Source organism: Electrona antarctica, assembly GCF_951216825.1.
Source record: "Electrona antarctica genome assembly, chromosome: 9".
Lineage (NCBI taxonomy): Eukaryota > Metazoa > Chordata > Actinopteri > Myctophiformes > Myctophidae > Electrona > Electrona antarctica.
Window position 1 is genome coordinate 29,816,441 of NC_136790.1, and position 16,254 is coordinate 29,832,694.

The window sequence follows — 16,254 nt, forward strand, 5'->3', positions numbered from 1 at the left end:
AAACATTTAAGAGACAAAAAAAAGGACGTTTTCAACCTTCAATAAAACATCCTTATTTGCCAGAAAGGACACCAGATATACTTACTAAACTGGTCACTACCAAAAAATATAAGGAATCATCTTTTTCATCTTGATGTGGAATATGATCAATAAGGTATTAAAGAGGCAATTGCTTTGTACCTACACTGTACTGTACAGTAACAATTCCAAAGTGTTTAGGTGAGAGGAGTTTGTAGCAGAATGTAATTTGATTGGTATGATGTATGATAAGAGCGCCTCTCACTTCACACGAGTGATTGTTTTTATACAACTTTCATATCTATAAAAAAATCACACCCGTGTGAAGTGATGGGCGCTCTTATCATACACTTCATGATGTATGATATTGTCAATGGGAAGTTAATCTTTGTTACGACAAAATAGCCGATTTGCTCGTCTACATATGTAAATTCTCCATTCATTGTCAATGGCATTTAATGTTTGTGTGAACACAAAAATAGCCGATTTGCTCAGACACATACAGACGTAATTTCTCCATTGTCAATGGCATACATGTTTACTTATATCATAAGGTCATGTATGAGTCAGCTGTAACATCACAAACCTATGTAACAAAAGCTGCACTTGCCTGAAGTGGTAAAAAAAAAACTTCTCAATTGTACTATACAGTATATAGCTGACCTCTATTCAAAGAGGTCATCTATATACAGCTTCACAGACACACGTGGGTGGCAGTATCACAATGAACAGAAAACAAACTCAAATGTTTATAGTTGGGTTTTTTTATCGGAATGAGAGCTTCTGTTATGTACAATAGAGGACAGAAACAACATGTTACAGCAATTTATAAATATATTTCTGCTCCACAATGAACGGTTGTATTATGTACTGATTGTACCGTGTCCCGATATCAACTGCAGATGGACCATTACAAGTTGAAGTGCCATTGCCCCTCATGCCACTCATATCCAGAACCAGGTGTTGACCAGGGCCACTGTAATACAATGAAATACATCTTTGATGATCAATCTCTGCTAATTACATGACTCTGTCTCACAATGATCTGATGAATTGGTTGATTACTGTGCCAGGGCGAGACAGAGAGGGAAGACACTTAACCTGTGGGTGCCGTTAAAATAAAATAATCCCAATAGTTAGGACGAGTAAATGCAGAAACACTTAACCTGTGGGTGCCGTTAAAATAAAATAATCCACAGTTCCCAATAGTTAGTTAAATGCAGAGGATGAAATCCTGGTATGTGCAAATGTGCGTGGCAATACCTCTACAACAACTAAAGGGGACACAATCTTTATTTTAATTCTCAGATCTTCTCCCTTGCAGTAACGTTAAGAACAAGCGAGCAGGGGGATGGAGCGAACATTGGACACTTACAGAGCAACAATGTGTGTGAGAAATTAAAATCTCAGCCAATACATGGCACTCCTCACACGATTGTAGTCAGGTAGCTGTTCGACTGGGCCTGAAGGAGAGAGGCAAATGGGTCACAGTTAGATGTTGTTGGAAGCCCAATTTATTTCTATCGATTACTCACCCCATGAATTCATGGAGATTTTTTTTGTTTTCAGTCCTAACAGAACTCACCAACAGCGGACACAGCCGGACACTTATCATAAATATACTTTGAGCAGACGTCACGGATCATCTTGGGTGTCACAGCCTGAAGGGAGAAAAGTGGCACCGAAAAAAGGTGCGTGATGATTATTTTCTATTCACAATTGTTTAATCTGTCATTTATCTACTCTACAGTATATGTATATACAAAATGATGGTAAAATAAGTAAAACATTATGGTCATTGGTCAATGTTCATAAGTTATTTGAATCCAGACAGATGGTTTACCTAGCAGTCACAAAACATAACTGACTGACTGACTAACTAATGACTGTTCTTTAAAGTGCAAACTCACATCTATACGGGCGTCCCACTCTGCCAGTGGAATACGCCGACCGTAATTCAAGACGTGCCTTCCAATGTCATCACAGATTGGCGTTGTCCCTAAAAAGGCAATAAGAATGTGAGAATGTTGAGACTTGTGACTGGCAGAAGCCCGTTTGTGTGTTTTCTTAGATGGTTGACACAACAGAATAGTGGATTTGATATAAAAGATTATCTCTTCCATTTCCAGGTCCTCCATCATGCTGTATAAGCATTCTACTGTGAATCATGTTTAGCCTGTGTAACACCACTGTTGTCGTTGTTGTCCATATGGAGGTCAGCTGTAGTTTTGATTACAGTTAGAGGAAGCCTTTCAAACCAAAGTGCTAAAATATCAACATCTGGATCAGTCTCACAGCTAGGCTACAGATGTAAACTTTTAGTTTTTATCTTTGGTAGCCTAGGGCATGTGCACAAATTGGTTGTGAGGGGCTTACAAAAAGTGCCAAGCAGTTAGTAAGGTACAGCTCAGTCTCAGCAATTATAGGAAGCTGCTCAATTTGGAGGAGGCATCGTTTCCTTTATCCATGATTTACGCCTGCTGTGTTTGACAATGTCAACTATATTGTAGGTAACAACGTTCTGCCCGGCCGTCTAGCCACTTTGTAACTGGCTGTTTTCCTATTGTCTGGCTGCATTATCGGTGTTTATGTCCTTTGTGCAAGGCATTTTTACGTACTTTTAATTTTATGTTTATGTGGAGAATGGAGATAAATAAATATTTCAAATGTGTGAGATTAAGACGTACCATTGAGCTGTCCCACCAGGCTGGCCTTCAGAGCATTCTTGCCTCTGGTAACGTCACTCTCCGTTATGGCCGTGCACAGATTCATCCTTCATGTACAGCGGAAGATAAAGTCGTCACACATCAGAAACTTTATTATCATCTATAAAATAAGGCTGTTTTTTATATAGCATATCAGTGTAGTTCTGTGTGAGTTTCTAACCAGGCATTTTGTGACCAGTGCAACATGTCTTCAATGTTCATTTTGTCGCACACAAAGTAGATGCCCAGAAGGCCGGTGTCACTGTAGGAGGAATGGAAGGCCTGGAAGCTGTGACACAGGTTGTAGTCCACCGATATGCGGGCCAAACGGCTGCTCAGATGCTGCAAACACCAGGCATACAACACAAATGTATTCAATTCATCAATGAACATTTGCCTCAAATGCTCACCCAATGTTCTGTCCATGAGTGGTTTAGGTTTGTTTGTTAGTTAGATCTACAACAACCATCACTCAAGAAAAAACTCTGCCTTGAGTGGGCAAAGCTTGAAGAGGAAACCATAGTAATACATATTTAAGCAATATTACACAACAGGGAGTTCTTTATCGTCATTAATGCATGCCTGCAGTTCCGAAAGGTATCGCAGAAGTGCATTAATGAAGATAAAGAACACCCTCGAGTGTAATATTGCAATTATACAAGTTACTCTTAAAACTAAGAGAAACGCTGGGGAAATTATTTTTTCTCAATGACAAATGTAGCCACTACGACCACAAATGTCCCAAGAAACTAGCTAGCTTAGCCACAGAATCTGCTGCGCTCTGAGAGAAAAGCACGGCTGAATTCTTTGTTTTGATTAGCTGTTCCTATATCGTGGTTTAAGCTGTTTCAACCAATTAATTGCCGAACCTAACCTTTCCGCCACCGTAGGTGATGTCATAACTGCCGATGATGGAGTTGGCCACCATGAGCGGCACAATGTCCGGGCTGGACGCACTGGCTCCCTCCACAGCAATGGCGACGTGCGCCAGGGGCATACCGTCATCACGAAAGCGCACCTGAGAATCACAATACATCAACAATCAGAGTTCTGCAATGGTGACAAAAATATAGCCCTCGCACAGTCTACATTACGCCAATCTCCTCACATTCTCTCTCTCATACACACACACACATCTTACCTCACTGCCTGTAAAACGGCAGGGGGACAGCACAGGGACGGCATCATCCTGGTACTCGAAAGAGACATTGCTGAAGTGAGTCTTGGCCAAGCCGACCAAGTCCTCATGGTTCACACCTGCACAGACAAACTCATTAAAGTTAATTGAAAAGCAGAGATACACACAGGCTGTTAGATACAAGACAGTGAAGATACTGTACTGTATGTCGATTGTAAGTTGAGCACTGGACCAGTACAAAGACCTATTGAGACGCAAGGACTAATTTATCATTATTAGGGCCAGACCCTATTGAAATGAAAAAAATAAAAAAAAAGAAGTGCACATATCACATTTGTTGAATGTGCTCAAAAAGCTGCGCAACTTTGCAAAAGTAGAAAAATTACATATTTCATTGAACTCAAAAATGGAAAGGCAAAATGGCTCAACAGTGCCCCCTAAAGAATTTCTAAGTTGAAGCCCCACATTATGGTTTCACCTGTGTATATGTACAGAATTCAGTACACACAGCAGGAATCTTGTCCAGAATTAAAGAAAAAGCCTATTGGAGCCATGCACAAATCAAGTCAGCCATTTTTAATTTATTGCAGCGTATTAGTGCACATTAGGCCATTTGTAAGGATAATCAGATCCAACTCAAACTCCTTGCTCCTTCGATTAGGAATAAGATTAGGAATAAGACCTGGCATAACCATCATAATGGCAGACCGAGTTAAACATCCGGGTCAAGTGAGAATGGAGGAGCAAGGGAATATCAGGCAGGCACTTAATGATACTAAGTTAGTGTGTGCACACCATGCATCACGTTTACAGCAGTCAGCAGGCAATTCAACTGAAATAAAAAGTTGCTATGTTTGTGATTCGATTTCAATAACATGACTCCCTTCTCATGATGTTACATTATAAGACCCGCTAAGTGCAGTATTGATAATCTCTGACCTTATTGATTTTCCAGTTTCAAGTCATTTGGAACTAGGTCCGTTTTAGTAGGAGTTTTGTTTTGTCTCCTCAGCCATCGCGGGATTTGCGGCATAAACAAACTGGCCCGCCGGCCGATAGGATGGTTCTGTATGTGTGGACTTTATGTCTTTGTATTGTCTTGGTGTTATGTGCCATGTGTTGTTTTGATGAGGGTATTTGAACAGACCTGTGAAGAATAATATCCTTCGGGACAATAAAGATTATTATTAGGTCCTTAAAAGAACCTTGATACTCATCCCTACAAGACAGACACTAGGGTCAGACGGTCCTACCTCCAGCAGCAGCCAGCACCATGCGGGGAGCCTTGTAGTGGCTGTTGATGTACTCCACTAGATCCGGACGGCTCAGACTCCTACGTGGAAAACAAAACAAATATTATTATGCTTTTAATCGCACTGGCATCAACATGTTTTAGTCTGAGAATATACAGGGGAGAAATGGCAACATACTGCAAATTAAAATAATGAAATCTAAAGTTTATGATCTCATATATATGGCACACACAACCATTTTCCCCTTAATCGTTATCTTTATATTATAACGTCATTGTGGCGTTAAGTCATTGATGCTTAAATATTGCTGGAACATCAATCTTTTCTCCCATGACTATATTTGGCTAGACTTTTCAACCAATCCACACTTTAAAATGCATTAACATCACTTTGTCAGAAGAACAAAAGAAGATCATTATAATTTGTGCGTTGAATTACGTAGCTTAAGCAGTGTTCAAGGTTCTGCATGTTGATAAACTGAACTGATTCCAATGACTTCCTCGGAAATTAAACATAAGTGTGTGTGTGTATATATATATATATATATGGGCTAAACATGCCAGACTGCCTGAATGGTTCTATAATGTAAAGTCAAGTCTTTTTTTGCTGAAATCTCTTTTGAGTGAGTGTTTATTACACCGAGTGAGTGGGAGTATCTGTGTGTGATTGATCGATCTGTCCATCTATCTGCATCTACTTTATTTAGTAGTACTTTCCATCGGTCTACACACACACTACCTTGCATTGTTGGAGGGTCCTAGCACACTGTGTCCCAGAGGGGTGCCCTGGAAGGCTGTGGCATGCAGCAGGTCGAGGCACACTTCCTGCAGATTGCTTTCTACCTCCTCTAGCTCCCGCAAGACCACACCCCTCTGCTGCTCAATGTCTGCCTCGCTCAACGAGCTGCTCTGCACAATCTCTGACAGCAGCTCCACAGCTAAGAAAACACAAGAAGGGTAGGGGACACAGACAAGACCTATAAATACACAGAATGTCTGCATGTCTGTCCACGAGACTGATCGAATTCAAACATGCTCTGTGTATCGAGGTCCCCTGATGTGATGGATAAAGTGGGAGTGCAAATCTTTGACGTATGGTAAGTACTGGGAGCTGATAGTGGGTGCTGCAATCCATCTCCCAGGGGTCTAGCACACTGCAAAGGGGATAGATACCCTCATTGTTGGCATGACATAATCAAATCAAACTATTTGTGAAGCACATATATGACAACCATGGTTGACAAAGTGCTGTGAAGTTCAAAATCTAAATCAAAACAGCAGAAACCATGATAATGGGTACAGCACGAAAACAGAATCAGAATCATCGTTGTCGTCACATCACTACGTACTGTTTCTCTGTCACAACCTCGCGGCCGTTGTTTTCGTTTGTTTGCAACGTTATTTTGTTGGTTAAATCACTGTTTTGTTATGGCTGTCCTGCTCTACAGTTAGCTCCTAACATTAGCCGCTGTTGTCAGCCGCTCGGCTCCACTCCGCGTTGCAGTGACTTCTGCGGTGCGTGTGTCATACTGTAGCTTAGGAGGCAGCCAATCATGACTATGTCGCTACTACGCGATTGGCTACATGAGTGGTTCAGACTCCCATTGGCTTAGGGGTAGGGATGTCAAACGACTCATATTTGGCAAATCGATAAATCGAGGCCGCAAGTCGACGTGTCGATCGCTTTTTTGTGTTGCTGCGCAGCAGTTGAGGAGAACGACAACGACAGAGAACGCAACTATGCATTCCTCTAAGAAACACAACTTCTGCAGCTGCATCCATATGTTTAGAATTTGCATCAAAGCCCAATAATAAATAGACTTTATTTTGTAAACAACGACAACACTGAAGGAGCAGCGGCGCTATCGGCGATGTCCCAACTCTCAAGTGTCTGCAGCCTGTCACGAGTCCCGTAATTAACTGGGACTGGACATGACACGAGCACACGACCAATGGCACAGCGTGTTCAGTGTTGCTAAGATACACCCCACCCCCCCCCCCACCCTGGTACGATGGGGTCTATTCTATTCTCAAACCCAGAGCCGCTCTGCTCAAACCGCCTGCACTCAAACCACAACAACTACCATGTATGATGTGACGAGTGGCGCTGACAGTTAGCAGCACAGCAGTGTCACACACAGACACACGTACCTCTCCCATTTGGAAAACATTTGAAACAGCAACGTTTATAATGTTTTATAACAAGCCATTACAAAAAAATAACGTTTTTTCGACTTTTTTTCACATCTCTACTTTCACATCTCTACCTACTCAGTCAATCATGACTAGGTTGCTAATAAAAACGGGCCTGTTGTATAATATGTGTGTGTGTACGCGCGCATGTCTGTCAGTGACAGTATAGCGCCAATGAATGGAGTACAGTAGAATTATGTAGTAAGAATATGAACGTTGATTAATGTTGTATTATACTGTGTCTTGTACTATAGTATTTTGTTTGATAGTATGGCATATTATTTTGTGTGGTAATACTGTCTGTCTGACTGCCAATGGAAAGAAAAATTTCCCCCCTGGGATAATAAAAGTCCTCATCATCATAAATGTGCAGAAGGTTAAATCTTCATGTTATTTCACATGCGGCGGGCGGAAGTGGCTCAGGACTCAGGAGGTATGGTGGCTGCTTGGGAACCAGAAGGTTCCACGTTCGATCCCGGGCTCCCCCAGAGTTACTGTCGAAGTGTCCTTGAGCAAGACTCTGAACCCCTATTGCATGGTGTCCTCCGCCACCGGTGTATGAATGGGTGAATGTAATGCACAATGTAAAGCACCTTGGATGAAGGCAATATATAAATGCAGCATTTACACTAGATAAGGTATCCTCTGTATCACCTTTGGGCAGGTCTTTGGCCAGTGTCTTCATATAATATGCAGTGTGCTCCCGGGAGGTGTAGGCACTCAAGTGAGCACCCATGGACTCCACCTCCTTCTCCAGGGCGGACTGGGGGTAGCTCTTGGTTCCCTAGAAAGACAAGGCATTTATACGGAAATTGCAGAATGGAAGGAATGACATGGATATAGAAGGAGTGCATTAAAGTGCATTTTTATCTATTTTTGTATTTTTTTTTATGTTGTTGTCGTAATAATCCAATTCTGTGCAACATTAAGGCAGTGCGTTACCTTATTTGACAGGAATCTATGCATTTTCCTGTTATTTCTGACCATTAGATAAACAAAAATGTATTTTATGCATCAGTAAATTAAACCTAACCCAAATGTACTGGTTTAAATGGTTAAAATGCATTATGCTTCATCATTATATCATGCGTTATTCACAAATGTACCATATTGACAAGTCAAGCAAGTCACGGGCGCCTACAATTGAGCAATTACTCGGGGTAAGGGAGAACAGTGTACTGCAGGCCAGCCCATAGAAACCACTGTAATTAAACTATAATTTAGCCTACTTTTAAAATAATCCTACATGAACTGGAGACGCCATTGATTTGAATAAAAATATGTTTCCAAATGTATGGGGTGTCTTTGTCAACATGTCATATTGTTGTCTCAATAGATAATGTGTTTCTCATTTAATTTGCCACTTAGGTAAGGTTACCCATAATGTTAACAGCAGAGGGCAGACAACTAGTCTCCATTTCAGTGACACCACTGTCTTTACGAGAGTGAAGTAATCGTTTAATTTCTTGAACTTTTTTTCTATTAGACGTGCAGTGCTGAATAAATACAGTATTATCAGCGTAAACATATTCTGCATCCCATAACTGGATAGTAAGACGAATGGGTCCTTGCAGATTTTAAGACATAAGACGTGTGCGTCACCAAGGAACAAAAGTCATATTTCTTGGTGATATATCTAGGAGAGATGTTTGTAAGAATATCTACCTTAAACGCCATGTGCTCCAGAAAGAAACCGGCTCCATTGTTCCTCTCACTCTCATATCGACTGCCAGCATTGATCCACAGTCCAACCTGAAACAGGGTGGAAGGTGTTAACATCATAGGAGATAACATCCATTTAATATCAACAGTACATCATCACATGAAACAGACCCACGCCAACACCTACAGAGTACAGTACATACGTGTTTTAATAGCCATCTGTTGTCTGCGATTGACGAATATATAGTTTTATAATCACTTATATACGGAACCAACAACTTTTTGCCCTTAGCCGGTTGCTAGGCAACACCTTGCTTTCCCCTGCATGCACGGAGCATGCAGATCCTACTGTTATAAGTAGGATCTTCTCTGGCTCATAACTCCCCGCTGTCCGTTGTGCTGATCAGACATCCGAGATTTGGATTTGATTACCGATTTTTCATCGCATCTCAATGGAAATGAGTAATGCTAACATTAGCCTTTTCTTACAATGGAGGTCTGCGAGAGCGAGAGCTGTGAGTAGTAATCTCCCGGCCCGCACAAGCTATTACCACTTGTGGCCAACAGGCCGCAGTCTAAGTGTTAAATGCTCTCCACAGACCATCTTATTTGAGGTAGGGCAGTCACGATTATGGAATTTTACTTTTACCACACAAGGCCTAATTTGAGGTCTACGGTACGTTTTAGGTTGGTAATATATATTTCAACTTCTTACCGTGCAGGTGGCATGTCCGGTCTCCTCGGAGGCAATCCTCATGCCATTGTCCAGGGCAGTGAGGCTGGTTTCTGGAGCGCTTATCAGGCTCTGGGCATAGCTAACGGATCCGTGTCCACGCCTCAAAGACAGGAGGATGGGCTGAAGTCAGAAATGGTCAAAGGTTAATACACAATGCCATTGAATTAACAGAAATGTAAACCAAAGCTGTGAGTGGCGGCCGAAAGGAAGTTGTGTCGTCTCATCTCAGTTTATTGACAGCGTGCAGGCACTGCACACGTTACAGCCGAATGTTGTATACTTTGTCGTAAGATGGGGTTGTGTGCCGAAAATAGCAGATACACAAGCTCGGTTTATGAGCAACAGCATTATGAGCTTTTAGATAGACAGCCATTTTTTACCCGCGACCCAACATTAGCCTTTAAGGACAGGGGAGCTTTAAGGACAGGGGAGCCGTTTCCCTTTAAACTTTAGTTAGTGACATCAGTGATGTAAACAGCAAAACTATTAATGAAGAAAAGTAAGTACTAAGGTATCCTGTTCTATATGCCACCAATTTGCCGGTCGGAGTGAAGGGGGAACAGAGAAAAGTAGTACACAGTACTAGTACACCAGGCTACAATGTAGCCTGACAGTGTGTTGCAGGTTTGAGTTCCGTTCCCGACGGCCTTTGCTACGTGTCATTACCAGGCCCGAACGGAATACGCGGCCACGGTGTTCCGATGAAAACGTTGCAGATTTTCCGCGGAAATTTAACCCGTAGTTTACTTTACCCAGGCCAGCATAATATTAACCAGTGGATGCATCCCGCCCCTCCCTCCTCCGCTCATTCTCTACTGCTGACTAATATGTTGGAGGCTCTGGACGAGAATATTTAATATAGCTTTATATCAAAACTTAAAAAGCTGTCGGAAGTCTTTTTTTTTCAAGTGCCGCATCTGTTACCTTCGCTGCCCTGGCTGCATGGCTGGCTGTCACTAGTGTCCAAATGCCGGTGGTCGCATATTGCTCGCGCTCGTGCACAACGCAACAAACAAACTTCGGGAGAGAACGCCACTATAAGCACTTTTCATGGCCACGGACAACGAGAGCACAGTCTAACTGCGGAGGGAGAGTGAGAGCTGTTTCTGTTTGTGGCATGACGTGCTGCGAGCTCGCAGATCTACGCTTCATGCAACGAATGTACCCGTACGTTTGTTCTATTAAAGGGTAGATCGCTACCGTTTGGGGGCTTAGCAGCCCCCCAGACGGTAGCCGATCTAGCCTTATAGAACGAACGTACCGATATGCTGTGAGCATGTTGCTAATGCGACCCCCCTCTCTCTCTGAGTCTCTCTCTGCGTCTCTCTCTCTCTCTCTCTCGTTGAAGTTGCAATAGTTGGATCACTGCAGTGTTGCACTGTTCATATTAGCTGCTTTGATATTATAGGAAATGGCCTACCATACATTTTTTATTTTATGTTATTAGTATTTGCATCTGAACTTGTCATTAGCCTAACTGTAGGCATAGATACATACCATAGCCTATTTGAATAATAATAATAAATAGGATAGTAAATAGTACTGTGACCAGATTTGACTGAGGGACTGCCATTGGATTTCTTTTCATGTCATATGAAAGCAGGGAATCATAGTTTAAAATTTATGTTGATTTTATTATGGTATTTGCCATAGGCAATATGCCAATATAAAATGACCAGTGAGCACCTGCAACTGCACTTTTTAATATTTTATGAGGACTTGGTTTCAATAAATGAGTCCAGTACATTTTACAGGGTTCTAACTGTCTAACAGACCCAAAATGTGATTTATTCATTATGATCAGTTTGAAAAGTAGAAATATAGGCCTCCTTCTTATAGCTGCCTCCTTCCAAAAAAGCCTGGTATCAGAATCGGTTAAGACAAATAAAAGCCCCGGATTATTACTTTGTTGTGGTACTTTAAGGTTTATTTGGCATATTTAGAGTTATTTTTGCTCTAAACACATTGATTATAGTCCTGGATAACTGTCTAAAACCTTAAAAGAAAAAAAAACACTCCGCAGAATCGCGCAGATTTTCCTCCGGAGTCACCGCAGAAAAACAGAAAAAAACCTGCAGATTCCGTTTGGCCTTAGTCATTACCCATCTCCGTTTCCTTTCTAACACATTTTCACCATCAATAAAGGCATAAAAGTTTAAGCTCAAAAAGAAAAATAAGAATAAGAAAGAACAGCTCCCGTGCATGCATCGGTGTGTTCCGATACCTCCCTCGGTCCATTTGGGTCAGTGAAGTGAGGTTCAAATTGGTGAAGAAATGGCCTTGCATGACATGTCACTGAAGCAAGTGTCATTTGATGCTCTGTGTGTCAGGGCCTTTTGGTTAATAATGAGGTTTTTATCTCTAATCTACACCAGCAACAAACATGATACCTTGCCTGATGAAATGTCCATAGGACATTAGTGATAATGGTGACTAGTACAGGCCACCATTATCAAGGCAGCTACAGGGAAAATGAAAACATAGGCATCTGAGCAGCAGCTTTAATTAATGTAATTTATTGTTTAATACATCTCCAGCCAGGGGCGGCAGGTTCCTATAACGGCAGTGGGTGCCCCCCGCCCCGCCCCCCAGCCACCCCGCCTCCCTGCCACCCCCCCCCCCCCGCCGCAGTGGGAAAAAAAAACTTTATTTTGGTACTTTATTTACAGTTTGCTAATAAATACAGTGGTGCGCGCTTTCAGTTCACAACAATTAACGAACAAATTAAATTGTTTCAGCATCTTGTTTCAACATTTCAGCTAGCTCCTTTCGGAACCCTACGTTAAAGTTTCTGACATTTTGATGACTTTACGTAGGGTTCCTTATCATCGACTCTGATTTACCCTGACTTACCCCTGTGCTGCGGTGTGGGTGTCACGCTGACATATTCCAAAAGAAGCATATGAACGCTATAGGAGACAACGAACCTTCTGACCCCCCCCACGAACGGCTCAGAAGCCGTTAAGTATTTTTTATGTTTGTACGACCGTTTTGGCAGCTCTGAAATTCTCTCTTCGGTCCCTCCTTGTTGACATCTCGGTTGGCTAGCTGCGCCTACGAGGCGCGTAGGGAGGCGCAGCTAGCCAACCGAGATGCTGGAGGCGGTACAATGGGATGTCAACAAGAGAGAATTTCAGAGCTGCCAAAACGGTCGTACAAACATTAAAAATACTTAACGGCTTCTGAGCCGTTCGCGGGGGGGGGTCAGAAGGTTCGTTGTCTCCTATAGCGTTCATATGCTTCTTTTGGAATATGTCAGCGTGACACCCACAGCGCAGCACAGGGGTAAATCAGGGTAAATCAGATTGCATCCCATGTCGCTTGAAGCCGGTGATACCGGACCCTACGGGTTAGGGGTCCAAAGGAGCTCAACCCGGGGGGTCCGGAGACGGGCTACATTTCAGCATGATCAACAGTAAATAATTAAATTGTTTCAGCCATAAGCGGCGGGTGGATTTTACCTTTAGCCACTGCATCTTACCTTTTAATTAAAGTAAAAGTAGTCTGAGGAAAAGGAACAGTTCTGTTCCCCGGACATTGTTTGGGGATATTTTGGCTGAGATGGCTCTGTTTGTCAAGTCTCAAATCAGTGTGGAGATTGGCCGGCGGTGTTGCTGCCCTGCCCTATGATGAATTCCTGTACTGTTCTTTGTCTATATAGAAGTGTCTATTTGTACGTCTCTAAATGTTTTGATGATTTGAACATGGTGGACCCTGTTGTAAACAAGTGTAATGCTTAATTGGGTCGTCCACTCACAGTTAACAGCCTTTGTATTGAGTTTGTGCTTGAAATGTACTGTAATTCTGCAAACTGTTAATAAAATTTTCAATCAATCAATCAAACCCTCCCCTCCCCTCCCCTCCCCTCTAGACTCATGGCTCTTTACAGACGGGCCGACGGTACACAGACAGCAGCCTTGCGGCTGACTGTGTTAGTGTTGTGTTGCTGCAGGAGACGGAGTGTGAATGAACCGTGCGGTCACTGGAACAAAGCCACCGTATTAGCATTTGAATACCTGTTCTGTGAACACCGTAAAGGCCTACGTGACAAAATGACCAGGGGGAGGGGATCTTCAGCGGGTGCTATTTGGCTTATTCTTTTTTCAGTGGGTGCCCAAGCCCTCAGGCACTCCCCAAAGTTGACGCCGTTGTCTCCAGCTACTTCTACGTTTAACAGACATAACTCAAGACTGTCTTTCTGACTCAAATGCTCCATATTGATATTAAATAAAGCAAGAAACAGCCTTGTTAAATCTCTCTCTCTACTCTCTAGTAGTTTATTAGTACAGGGGTTCTCAAAGTGGGGTCCTTGGGGTGTTCCAGGGGGTCACCGCTCCCCAGCCAAAATAGGGACAGTTTAACCAGTCCTATTTCAGAAAGTGAAAATATTCAAGTTACAAGCTCACAATGTGTGATGGTTTGCGTGGGACATGTTGTGAGCATATGATATGCATAAAATAGGGATGCTAGGTTGAAATTTCCACTATAATTGCACCAGCTAGCAGGTAATCCAATGAGAATATACGGACTACATATATTCAGATCATAGCTCTCTCTCCACACCTAAAGACAGTAGTAGAATTCTGTACTTAACATAAAATATTTAGGGGAATGGGCGTTCCATAGTTCAATACGTATCACCTTGGGGGTCCCCGTTTGAAAGGCTGTTGAAAACCCTTTCAGATCTCACTAACAAATCCTGACATTTGCCAAAAAACATTTGCCAGAAAAGTACTTTGTCACCTTGAAATGACATTTCACAGTCATTTCATAAAGCCGTTATAAATTAGAAAGTCTCGTTAATGAATCAGTGCTCTAAACTTGAACTGTTATTATCGACATCTGTTAGTCAAAACAAGAAGTCACCTAGATGGAGTTGGCTAGATAGCTTAGCTAAGGTGGGAGGGCAAATGAGGACGACTGACAAAAGTTGGCGTTAACAAACATTATGAGATGAACGCGATCAAAGCAATGACCTCCTGGTCTGCATTTCACGCACAGAAAGAGTATTCGACATGTCAAGTGATTGAGACAAGAACATAGCATGTTCCTTCACAGTTGACCTTGTGTTCGCTACTGTGGCTAACAAGTTGATGCTAAACCGGCTAGCAGATGTGATGCTAGACGCTATGCATTGATAGCTGCTAAAGACTTAGCGAGCAGTTCAATCTACTTCGATAAACGTTAGCAGCCTTTTATAGAACGTTTTTCATGACCAAAACACCGGCCAAAATCATATTACAAAAGGCATAGGTTATTATTTTGTTAACTTACACTGCGGGTTCTGGAGAGGGTTCGACCCAGAGTGCTACCGACTCGGCACACGGACGTCGCCATTTCTACTGTCAAACTGGAAGAGTCAAGTGTTCCTGTCACGTGGTCCTCACTGAGCACTGTGAGCAGCAGACGGGGCTGCAGTGCAGCACTGAGCAGCCTCTTCTTTTTCGCAGTTAAGTGAGCCTGGGACCGAGGCTAGCACTGAGCAGGATACAGTCTGGTGATGCGAAGTAGGGTACTAAAAAGCGACCTGATTTGTTGTTCTTTGATGTGTCTGGATGCATGGGTGCCATGGGTGGGTGTATGTTATTGTAGTTAAAAGGTGGATGTGAATATGAAAAATAAAATAAAATAAATGCATGGAGAAATGTAATTGACATAACATGCCCCCCTCGGCATTAGAATAACATGGGGTCATCTCTGTGTTCCCCAGGTTCTATGTTCCCCAGGTTAGGTTTCTGGTTTAAGGATTTCAGTGTTTTGTACTATACAATTGTATATAAGTACAGAACAAAGAATGTTTGTTTTTGCCATCTTTGTTGAAGAGTCAATTATGTTTTAGTTTATTCTATGCCAGTGTTAATTTTTAGTTGGCTAAGACTAGGTCGTTTAAGTAGCCTAGGCAGGCCTAAAGTTCAATGGATTGTTCAAAGACTGAGCTTAAATCAGAATTTTCTACTAAAAGTAACACTAAGACTAAAGACTAGAATTACTAAAATTACTAGGTTAGGTTTTTGGTTTAGGTTTAGGTTTATTCTAAGTGGGGAACAAAGAACCTTTTTTGCATGGTGGGGAACATAGAACCTGGGGAACATAGGTATGCTCCCAATAACGAGAAGGGTCCTAAAACCTCAGTCCTAAAACATTGAGATTGCGCTGAAACAACAGGTCTGGGAATGCCCATATGGAAAAAAATGATTATGTTTTCGGGCCGGGTAGGGCATAAATTCGTAAAATGTGTGCTAATTAGTAAGGCCAGGCAGGGCCAGCGGCTGCGCTAATAACTTTGGGGCGGGACCGTCTAAAGTTTGAATGGACAGGTATCAGTCAAAAGGGAGACATCGAAGAGGAAGGACGGGTGGGGAAGGATCAATATATGGAATGTCAGAACAGGTCAGCTCCATATATAGAGATCTAAGGATTTGAGGTTTGAGGTCAGATGTAGAGTTGCTGGCCGGCTCAATATATGCAGATCTAGGTGATGGTCTTCTCCATGTATGGCTATCCAGGGTTTGATGAGGTCAGTGTCGTGATCTTATATATGCTATGGAGA

At 42.4% G+C, this 16,254-nt stretch overlaps 1 protein-coding gene across 1 annotated transcript; it reads right to left on the reverse strand.

The window, feature by feature from the left end:
* Nucleotides 1-759: 759 nt before the first annotated feature.
* uqcrc1 (ubiquinol-cytochrome c reductase core protein 1) lies at nt 760-15,143 on the reverse strand. The gene is made up of 14 exons (XM_079510322.1): nt 14,979-15,143; nt 9,684-9,824; nt 8,972-9,058; nt 7,961-8,090; nt 5,853-6,051; nt 5,115-5,194; nt 3,865-3,980; nt 3,598-3,741; nt 2,905-3,065; nt 2,706-2,791; nt 1,929-2,017; nt 1,604-1,679; nt 1,394-1,481; nt 760-994 (listed from the first exon to the last, which is right to left on the reverse strand). The coding sequence occupies exons 1-13, from the start codon at nt 15,039-15,041 to the stop codon at nt 1,417-1,419; spliced, it is 1,437 nt and encodes a 478-aa protein (XP_079366448.1). The 5' UTR covers nt 15,042-15,143; the 3' UTR covers nt 760-994; nt 1,394-1,416.
* Nucleotides 15,144-16,254: the final 1,111 nt, after the last annotated feature.

Excerpts from the sequence above, each read along its gene's own strand:
- uqcrc1 (XM_079510322.1), bottom strand. The coding sequence starts at position 15,041 with ATGGCGACGTCCGTGTGCCGAGTCGGTAGCACTCTGGGTCGAACCCTC. Across the intron at positions 9,059-9,683 it reads CCGGACATGCCACCTGCACG|GTTGGACTGTGGATCAATGC; the intron begins GTAAGAAGTTGA and ends ACCCTGTTTCAG. Across the intron at positions 1,482-1,603 it reads TCCGGCTGTGTCCGCTGTTG|GCCCAGTCGAACAGCTACCT; the intron begins GTGAGTTCTGTT and ends TCTCTCCTTCAG.